The sequence below is a fragment of the Phyllopteryx taeniolatus genome, chromosome 18 (assembly GCF_024500385.1).
Source record: "Phyllopteryx taeniolatus isolate TA_2022b chromosome 18, UOR_Ptae_1.2, whole genome shotgun sequence".
In the NCBI taxonomy this organism is placed as follows: domain Eukaryota; kingdom Metazoa; phylum Chordata; class Actinopteri; order Syngnathiformes; family Syngnathidae; genus Phyllopteryx; species Phyllopteryx taeniolatus.
Genome location: NC_084519.1, coordinates 18228183 through 18239189, shown reverse-complemented (window position 1 = coordinate 18239189; position 11007 = coordinate 18228183). Strand labels below are relative to the sequence as shown.

General features: G+C 46.0%; 1 protein-coding gene across 2 annotated transcripts; it reads left to right on the top strand.

Annotated features, from left to right (window-relative positions):
* The first annotated feature begins 397 nt into the window (after positions 1-397).
* Positions 398-10898, top strand: gata4 (GATA binding protein 4). 2 transcript variants are annotated; one of them, XM_061754519.1, is made up of 6 exons: positions 407-3102; positions 6619-6785; positions 7450-7575; positions 7686-7767; positions 8466-8653; positions 9420-9668. In XM_061754519.1, exons 1-6 carry the CDS (start codon positions 2259-2261, stop codon positions 9525-9527), a joined length of 1515 nt encoding a protein of 504 aa, XP_061610503.1. In that variant the 5' UTR covers positions 407-2258; the 3' UTR covers positions 9528-9668. The 2 variants fall into 2 exon arrangements, with proteins under 2 accessions (XP_061610502.1, XP_061610503.1); XM_061754518.1 differs by lacking the exon at positions 8466-8653 and having other exon boundaries at positions 398-3102; positions 9420-10898.
* The last annotated feature ends 109 nt before the right edge of the window (positions 10899-11007 follow it).

Here is an 11007-nt window from a genome sequence, read left to right as displayed (position 1 = left end):
GCCTTGGCAAAAAGTGCGTCCGGTGGTTCGCATCATTTCGTCCTTATCCCGCGTCATCGAGTGTCCGCCGGCGCAGCTGTTTGATTGTAACGCAATGAAATGTTGAGTTGATGTGCTCTGCTTTTTGTGTCCCAATTTAAGATGGAGGATTGACAACGTCGGCCACAGGGACACCTGACGACGACATGGACTTAATATTGATTAGCACTGTTTCGTCGTTATCGCCCCGGCGATGATTGGTCTAATCAGATCAGCCGAGCAAAATGGTGTGCGATCGGCAGGAGAAGGTGATGTCCAAAAGATTACCTGTTAAAAAAAAAAAAAAAAAAAAAAAGGATTTATGCTGAAGCAGCAAAATGACACGAGACGTCGCTATTGACGCCGTCCTCGGCCTGCTGGCTTTTCCTGCGTCACCATGTGATGTCCTCTTCCTGGAGCCAGGAGTCTAGCGTAGTCTCAGTGTGTGTGTGTGTGTGTGTGTGTGTGTGTCGAGGGGGGAAGAGGGGCCAAAGTCAGTCAGTGACCCCCACATGATTGAGTCTCTGGCCCAGCCGAGACGGGGACAGTTTTCCTGGTGCCTGCTTCGCATACTTTGTGACTTGCATTTCCTGAGCGCTCAACAACATACCTTGACCCTAAAGGATGTCACTCCAAAAAAAAAAAAAACACACACAAATTCTTTGCGAACGTCACCGCAAGCCGGGAGTGTGTCATTTACAAGTTCGCCCCGTCGGGTTCGGGAGGAAGGAGTTGTCAACAATTTGAACTTTACTGTTGTGCGCCACCCAATGACGGCGAATAAGAAAAGTGTCAACTGCATTACGACAAAGGGAAACAGTAAATGCGTCGCTCTCCTGGCTGCTCAGTACAACATGGCGGATGGCGGACGTTTTTAAGGTTCGCCGCGTCAGGTCACCGTCACCGATCTTCGCGGCCGTTCCTCGAACGGTAAAACGCAAAGACAATGAGCGCACTCACGCCGCAGCTGCTGTCGGCCACCGCTCGCACCCACAGACTCACTGATGTTACCTGTAACTCCACCAGGCTCCGCCTCTTAAAGGCACATCCATGTACACAGATTCCGCAGTATGTGGTTTCTTTCCGCACAATTTGTTGTTTATGTTCACATACTTTTACCAATGCGTTTATTCTTATAAACACGCTAGTGTTTCTAGCGTGTGAGGTGTATAACTATCAGGCTCATTTTCATATAATTTGATAATTGAATGTGGTAGTGATTGAATGGAATTTGATGAAGATGAAAAACGATGTCGTCTCTCCATCCCAGCATTTTGGGCCGTTGAACTCGTTCAACTGGGATTGAGGCACACGTCGCGGCATCATCGGCATCTCTTGCCAGTCACTCATCTGTCTGTGTGTGTGTGTGTGTGCCCGCTGTGGCCTGTGCCAGTGCCACTGGCTGGCACGTGCAAACACACAAACAACATCGTGCACAATAGGAGCAAGCGAGGACGTGACCTTTGACCCTTTTCCTTCTCTGCGGGTGGCCACGTGATGTGAGAGTCGCGCTGACGTTTTTGGGAAGCCCAAAGAGTTTTCTTTTGGAGGAGCGGGAATCTGAAAGGCTCCTCGCCGTCATCTTATTCGCCACCTTATCAGTGTGCATGGTTACACATTGATGACAGTTCCGCATTTGCCGATATCGGCCTATTTGCGCCGAACTGCACTCTGTGGGCGAAGTATAGATACGAAGACGTTCGAGTCTGCAATTTACATAACAGGGACACATTTGGAATTTTTCAATGAAACTAAATGATCAGCATCAAAGGAAATGATAAATGTACATTTACCACCACCACCACCCCCGAATGTCGCTATGACGTGTAAGGTTTCTAAAACGCTTCAAAAGAGTGGAAACATAAACTTCATCATGTTGATGTGTATGCTTGTCAAGGGAGTCGACTTGAATGGAGTTGAAGGAGATATGTAATGTCAATATCACGTCATGCATGACATGCTCCCACGAATTTCCAATGTGACTTGATTGCATCGAAAGATGACCTCAATCACAAAGATGCATGAGAATAATAGTCATTGCTTCCAAATCATCACGGGGGAGACGACAAAAAGCTTTCGAAGTTCATTTTTGACCTTTAATAAACATGAAACTGATGTTCCTGTTTCAGCTGGAGGAGGGAAAAAACACAAATGTGTGTTGAAGTTAGAAACAGCATCACAATCATTTGTTCGCGATTTGTCTCATATTTGCTGTGAGTGTGGATCGTGCAATTTGCCCAATGCAGATCGAAACCGTTTTAAAGCAGGTTTCCGTTTTTGGGACTGGTCGCAATTTGGGCTTGGAGCGAGAGAGGCAGAAAAAGGGCAAATCTTTCACTCCTCCTCTTTCCTCCGGTCCGCGTGTTCATTTGATAAGACGGAATCGCGCGCAGTTGTCGACCGGACGGCGGCCGCAGACGAGATGCGCGCGCGTTAAACGAAACCTTCGAACGAAACCTTTTCCGAATTGGTCGGATGTGCGTCTCGCAGGGGAGGAGGCGATTATGTACCAGGGAACGATGAGCGGCAACCACCACGGGCACCCTTCGTACGAGGCCGGCGGCTTCCTCCACAACGCCCCCTCGGGCACGTCGCCGGTCTACGTGCCCGGCACCCGGGTGCAGGTCACGCCGATGATCCCCGGGCTGCCCTACCTCCAGACGCAGACGCCCGGCGCGTCGCAGCCGAGCGCGCCGGCGTCCGGCCACTCCGCCTGGGCTCAGCCGGGTGTCGAGCCCTCGTACAACCACTCCCCGGTGTCCCCGCGGTTCAGCTTCTCCGCGAGCCCGCCTCTGTCCTCCGGGGCCAAGGAGCAAGCGGCGGCGGCGGCGGCGGCGGCTGCTGCGGCGGCTGCTGCTGCGGCGGCCTCGGCCTCGGCCTCGTACGGCGGCCCGCTCAGCATCTCCGCCAACGGGCGAGAGCACTTCGCCGCCCGGGGCCTCGGCGGCTCCTACCACAGCCCTTACCCGGCCTACGTGAGCAGCAACGCGGGCGCGACGTGGTGCGCGTCGCCCTTCGAGGGTCCGGTGCTCCACGGCCTGCAGGCGGGCGCTCCCGCAGGCGCCGCGCGACACTCGACGATGGGTGAGCCCCCGTTTTGACTTCCACAAAATAGGAACAATGCCGATAAGGACGCCAACGTGTCAACCTTTCACAAATACACGTCGCACGGCCACAAGTGGGGGGAAAAAACATTATTTTTGACACGTATATTTTACTAAAGCTAAATCATATGCAGGCCGATTTTATTTTACAACCCTTTATCGATGAAGATGTCCTTTTTTGTTGTTGTTGTTGTTGTTTGTTTCCCCGTAACAAAAAAACATTTGACAAATGAAAATGGTTCCCAAGTTGGCAATTGTGAAATATTACTTACGGCCAAATTGACAAAATGTATCTCAAGAAAGTCTCCTTCGATTGCAATTCATGTCATCGGATTAGTTCGAACAGCACGCCAACGAAAACATGTTGAATTGTTTCGTCAATGTCAGCGATTTCATTTTTTTTTCCGCAGGCCCGACGTAAATGTAGGATTGCATTGGCATTTAAGAAAACGAAATCGATACAATTCTTTACTGCGAGCTAACATTTTGAATATGTCACATTTAGTCAGTTATTCCTAGCAAGTTAAAAACATTTGTTTTTTTTTTGTTTTTTTTTTACTACAAATTGTCCTATGCCAATAATTACGAAATGTTATTTATACTTTCGAAAGACAGCAAAAACCATCAAGTAAATTCAGAACTTTAAACTATTAATTAAGGTGGAGTTAAAAAAAAAAAAAAAAGTATATTTTCTTTTCTTCAACCAACAGTTGAAACGGAATTGAGTATCTGACATGTAAAACAGATAAATACACACAATAACTTCCATATTGTCCATCAACAAAGTACACTACATATGATATACATTCTCATTTGTTAAACATGCCTCTTGTTTCTTGACGAGTGCAACTTCTGTGATTAAATATGAAATATAAATACGTTCAACGCCATCGATCCGAATGTGAGCGATTTAAGCTTGATTTCTTGAAATGTTCCCCTCGGAGCAGCAACAGAGGAAAAATCAATGAGGTGTGTTCAATAGATAAGACAATCGATCCAATCTGATGTGTGATCCGGTTTCACGCGCGCACACTCCGCTCGCCCAAAATGGCCTCCCAAAAATATCGCATCAACAACAACAACAAAAAAAAGCGGATAAAACAAGCGACCAAATGGATCCACGCGTTCCTCGCTAATATCATTACAGCGCAATTGCAGCCCTTTTTTTTATTATTATTATTTTTTTAATGGTATAATCGGTGTTGTGCAGTCACAAATGACATGTAATGAGTTTGTCACTTAGTTACAAAATTGATGTAAATGTCATCTGTTACATTCAACCAGTTGCATTCCATTAAGTTGCTTTTGCAAATGTACACGACGGCAATTTTGGCTCCAATTGTTTTCATTTTTCTCCCATCACTTCGGTCCTTCTCAAGTCGGCGCTTATGATTGGCTCTCCCTGGTCATGTGCTATTCTGCCACGTGTCAAACATGACCTAATTTTTCCAAATATGACCTGGAAGCGCCACCTTGCGGTAGAATCTATCAAGTTTTGTCTGAGATTTTGAAAAGGTCGCACTCCAAATGTACGGTTCCACTTTTTTGAACACACCAAAGAACGTTGACGTTTGAAACAGTTTCATTTGGATTCATTTGGGACTTTTTTCATGGACTATTCACTGATGTGGTTGTTGTATTCAGCAATTTTGTCCAAATTGTGCACGTTTGTCATTAGGTCAACACGCTGTCATGTTTTCCACATGCTGCACATAATATGTTTTTGTTATTTATTTACATTTCATCAGGTTTTATTATCAGTTTATTGTTTGTGTATAGAGGAAATATGTGGTAATATGTTCCCCAAAAAATGTTTTTTTTTTGGAGGAAACATCAAAGCTAATGGGTTATATTAGTTTGAGAAAGTCATAGAAATAGTTCCACTACTATTACATTTTCAACCAGCTAACTTGTAATTGTAAGCAAGTCCATTTCTCAAGTCATCTCGGGCGTAATATCCATTTCTATAACTTTGCAGTCAATGTTTCTGCGTTGACTTTTGCCCTCGTCGCGTCGAGTCGTGTTTTCAAAATGGCCGCCGTGATAAGGAGACACATTGACATTTCTCCGTCACGCGTTCGTGCAAACAAATGGCTTGTCTGGCGTCGATGTGTTGGCTACATTAGCTTCCGCGGCTCGTCTTTTGTTTTGATCTCGCCAAATAACAAGAAGATTCATATTCGGCAGCAGGCTGAAATCAAAGAATGGCGGCGCTCATTAATTTGGGCCTATTAAGTGTTCATCTGCCGAGTCCTGCCGTTATCTGCCCGGGAACGAGTCCCCCCTTCCCCGCCCCCACGCAGAAAAAGTGATCGTGACTCCGAGTCTCGAAATGCGACGAAGCTTCCATTGCGTCTCTATTTCCAGCCTTCTGGTTATCTGCTCGCAGCCAGATAAGCAGCGGGGCCTGGCCTGCGCCTCCTGCTGCCGCACATCCGCCACACTCGCAAGCCGGCTTGGAGGTTCACACGGCTTTCTTCCTCTGGAAGTTCATCTATATTTACACACACACGCAAAAAAATAAACAAAACAAAGAAAAAAGAAACACCTTTTCATTGCTGTGGTTGCAAAAATGTCGAGTATGACAAAGACGTGATCAACAAAAACAACAAAGATAAAGGCCTTCACTTGTCACCACAGTACTTAAAAAAAAAAAAAAAACACTCTTAGAGAGCGGACGTGGCATCTGTAAAGCTGACATTTAAGGAGTATGAAGAGACGACTACTACTACTACTACTATCACATTCAAACGCTTGTTAAATGGGAGTGGGCACACACCTGCCGGCATTGCGATTAGCCACAAATAAAGTTGAGATGTTCTAGTAGGCTCTCCCTGGCTTTATTTGATTTAAAAAAAAAAAAAAGTTTTTTTTTTGTTGCTTTCTAGCAGACGCCTGAAGATGTTGTGCTACAACTGACTGCTATTTGCAACAGTTTCGACTGTAATGCCTCCCCACTTTGCCCAAAGGTGCCAGCAGCGTGCTTCGCTTGAGGGATGCTCTTCTATTGGTGGGCAGTGTTGTGTTTGCGCCAAGCATTATTTTTGAAATGGTGGACCCAAGGTTCCACATTTGGTTTCGCTGGACCATAACAAAAAAAAAAATGTATGGGACCTGAGACAAGCTGGAAGGAATTATGAAAGCGAAGGAATGTCAGGAAAAGCCGACTAGAACATCTGAACATGTTTGCTGTTGCTCAGAAGCACTTGAAATGACTCCCGTTTAACGTGCGCTTGAATATGATGGGTTCATTGTGAACTCAGCCACAACCCCAATTGGAAGACCTAAACGTCAGCTTTACAGATGCCACGTCAGCTCGTTAGGTGTGTGTTGCAGTAACCGTGTCCACTTTAAAAGTCACCGCAGCCACTATAGCCGCAGGATCTGTTCTTTCATCGAAGTGTTCCAATTGCGCATTAGAACGGATCATTCAGTCCGTCGCAATTTTAAGCGAGACGCGCTGACATGTCGGCGGTTCGGTGTGGCGCTTCCGCAGACCTGTTCGACGACTTCGCCGAGGGCCGAGAGTGCGTCAACTGCGGCGCCATGTCCACGCCGCTGTGGAGGCGGGACGGCACGGGCCACTACCTGTGCAACGCCTGCGGGCTCTACCACAAGATGAACGGCATCAACAGACCCCTCATCAAGCCCCAGAGGCGACTGGTGGGTGAAACCTTTTGGCGGGCGGCTTCGGACCGTCGTCAAGTGAATTTCTCCTTTTCGCACGCGTAACAATGTGAAAAAGGATTGCGTCGACGTTGTCTGTTGGCTTTTCTCCGGGCACGCCGCTTTCCTCCCACATTCCAAAAACATGCGTGCTAGCTTAATTGAAGACTCTAAATTGCCCGTAGGTGTGAATGGTCGTTTGTTTGTATGCGCCCTGCGATTGGCCTGGCGACCAGTTCAGGGCGTACCCCGCCTCTCGCCCGAAGTCAGCAGGGATGGGCCGTGACCCGCATGAGGAGAAGAGGGACAGAAAATGGATGGACGGATGCTTAACCAAACCATATAGTAAGAAAAGTCCCCTAGCTCCATGCTAACATACGATGTGAAACGCCGTCGTCAGGCTAACGGAAATTAGCGATGACGTTACAGTAATTATGAACTGTCGACTATTAGTGCCGTTTAGTTGGGGACCTTATCTGCCTGCCATTAGACCTCAGTGCTGCCTGGCAGGTTGTGGCACAAGGTGGTACTACACTGCAACTCCAGATTCAGACTTAAGCCCATCCGAAAAAAATGATCGCTTCAAACTTTGTGATAAAGCAAAAGCGTGAAAGATGAAATCTGTGCCTCGGCCGTCCGTGCCCGATGTGCCGTCTTCCAGTCGGCCTCCAGGAGGGTCGGCCTGTCCTGCACCAACTGTCACACCGCCACCACCACCCTGTGGCGACGAAACGCCGAGGGCGAGCCCGTCTGCAACGCCTGCGGCCTCTACATGAAACTGCACGGGGTAAAGACGACACAAAACAGGACAAAATGCTCTTTGATATTTTTGCTTGTATCTTACAGCGGTGCATAGTAAACGAGAGGGGCCAAAGTAACATCTTTTTTTTTGGACAGGTCCCGCGGCCCCTCGCCATGAAAAAAGAGGGGATCCAGACCCGCAAGCGCAAACCCAAGAATATGAACAAGAGCCAAACTGGTTGGTTTCAAATGATTCTTATTATTATTTATGTTAATCGGGCGCACCCTCGCGTTTTGCGGAGGCTACAGATCAGGCCGGATCGTGAATGGCCAATAATAAACGGCCATTGTAATTGCATTGTTCATTCGTCCGTTTTCCGAGGCGCTTCTCCTCACGCGGGAGCCTACCCCATCTGACTCCGGGCGGGAGGCGGGGTACGCCCTGAACCGGTCGCCCGCCAATCGCAGGGCACAAAGAAACAAACAACCATTCGCATTCACATTCGCCATATTGTGGGATTTGGAGTGTACGCTGTAATTTTATTTTTGTGGTAAGCCTAAAACGTTAAAACTGTCAAATGAAGCAAAAGAAAAATTAGAACACATTACAAGGAATAAAAGTACGACTGCGCATTGCCGTATGTTTAAGAGTTTAAAAGGTGTTTAAGCGAAAGTGTTTATGAGAGTATGATAGAGGTTAACAGGAGTCTGGGGAGGTTCATACAGTGTTCAAATCGAAATAAATAATCCGCCACGTTTGTGGGCGCTACTTTGCGTAGTTCACCTACTGCGGGGGCGGCCTTTAACCGAACGCGAGATTCTTTTCGAGCTTTCTGCTTGTCAGCAATACAAAATATGCACGTGAGCTTTCCCAATCGGTGTTCTTTGCTACTTTTGTTTGTGTGATCATTAACGTCGGCGCGTTGCTTACCGCAGCGCCTCTTAGCAACGAGGGGACGCCCGTGACGACGAGCGGCGCTCCCCGGGGCCCCGCCTCCTCTTCCTCTTCCTCCTGCTCCTCTTCCTCCTCCTCGGGCGCCTCCTCCATGTCCGAGGAGGTCCGGCAGATCAAGACGGAACCGGAGACTCCCGGCTTGTACGCGCACAACGGCGCACACGTGCAGGTACACGCACGTTCCGAAAGTCTTCGTACGATTTGGTTGTCATGGAAATGGCCGGACCGTTCGCCGGACAAAAGGAATACACTTCTGATTGGTGTAATCGCCACGTGTCCCAATACTTTGACCTCATGTACGTCTCACAGAAAGAAAATAATAATTGACCAAAACTTTACACACACACACAAAACAAGTTTCTATTGTTATATTTGTACACAAACTTTCCTATAGGTGTAATAAATAGGCAGGCGTTCCAATGTTTTGTCCATGCAGCTTCACTTGATGTCCTCATACATGCGAAAAGCACTCCATTTCGTGCATTGGACATTTTTTGCACTAAATGTCCTGTGGATGTCAATGGCGGGTGTCCCAATACTTTTGTTCATGTGGTGTGGTTTGCCGTCATTTCGATTTTCTTTCCTCTCAAAATTGGGTAACATTTGATTCCAATTGAAAAACAATACATTCGATGAAAGCTCCTGGTTAATAAAATAAAAATGCAGTTTTAGTAAACAACTTTACATAGCTTTATACGTTTCATTCAAATTGATTTGTTAATTATAATTGAAAAAAATATCAATAATGAATGCAATTTATTTTTCAATCATTTTATTACTTTATTGTATAGCCCACACTTTGAAAAATATAACTCATCTACACCCCTCATTGACATTTCTAAAAAAAAAAAAAAGATAATTAAAAAAATATGAGAAACTTCAAAAGGCCTTGATGGAGTGTCTGTTTGAAATCTTTTCTTTCCCTTCCGCCACAGATGTCATCTCTGCCCGCCTACATGACGACTCAAGGCGGAGCCCTCGCTCTCAAGATGCCCCGCGGCGGCTCAAAGGCCGAGCCGTGGAACAACCTCATCCTGGCTTAGACGTGCCAGGATCGCGAGACAAAAGTGAAGGCGAACGGATGGGGACGCGTCAAAGAGCGGCACTGCGACGAGGTTCTTCTACCCCAGGACTCTTTTGTTTGAAAAAATCAGCTTTTGACGGTCGATATCAACGCAAGGCTGTGTGTCTAATTCAATACGTGACACAACAGGTCAGAGGTCAATTTCCAGCTTAGTATTGGCACATCTACTCAGACAAAGTTGCACATGCGAAACAACGGTTTGTTATGTAATTGTCGGGAAGTCATTTTCAGGGTGACTTGGCGAGGCTTTGTGAGCTTTCGATACAAAATGCCATCGCTTTAAAATGTTGCCAAGATTATCTTTTTGTCCGCCGTGTTTGTGTGTGTTCAGTTAAGACCCAAGTTATTAAATAACCTCCGCGATTTATGTTAAAAGGTCATTTTTATATGGAGAAATGGCACACAGTGGCAAAACTAGACAAAAGCTTTCCTTATTTTGCGCTTTTTTCCGTGTCTAAAATGATTTGTACCCAGGCATATCTTCTAAATTTATAGTTGATGCTACTTTCAAATGGTGCCAAATATTGTTGCCTCCAAATTGTTCGTGAAAGCAATGATGAATATTTTGATTCATACTTTCTTTTTTTGCCACTTGTGTCATTCACACCCTCAAGATACACATTTAACTCAGACATATTCTTAAATACTGTTGAGTGTAACTGTACGTGCCGACATCCTGTTTTAGTATTTATTTCCAAAGGCGCAACATCATTATCATTCAGTTATGGAAGCTCAAGATTTCATTGAAGAGCTTGTGTATAATGGTTGTACAGTATTTTTTTGCGTGTGGCAAGTGTGTAAATGTGCTATACTATATGGCTGCATGGAATTAACCCAAAAGCGGCAACTTTTATTTACATGTATGTAAAGGCGCCCCACTCCAGTGTGTGTGTGTGTGTGTGTGTGTTTATATAAACACACACACACACACACACACACACACACACACATCTAGATGACCATTTGGGCTATATTGCCGAAACCCAGTAGACTCATTGGGATGCACTAATAACTATAACTACCTATAATAACGTATTTCCTCTTTGTGGCGCGCACAGCGGGACACAATGCAAATGTGTTAAGTTGACATTTGTGCTGACGTAATAAAGGGAAAGCGACCTCGTTTATTACCGACATTTCATTTCAATCTTGTGCTGCACCACTTCCAAGTGCCGTCAAAACAATACACGCGCAGCGTTTCCCTCGCTACACACGGCCGCAAATGCAAAAATATCCAAAAATGTGTGTTTACTAAAACTAACGTGTCTTTGTTCAACTAGCTATCCTAGTGATGTATTGTGACAAAACAAATAAATCCTCGTTCATCGGATGGCAGAAGGTACCTAATTCACCTGTGCGGTGTTGGGCAGGGCATAAGCGGAGGAAAATGCATGAAATTTAATTTCAAAATGTAATTGTAATCAATACATCGGATTAAA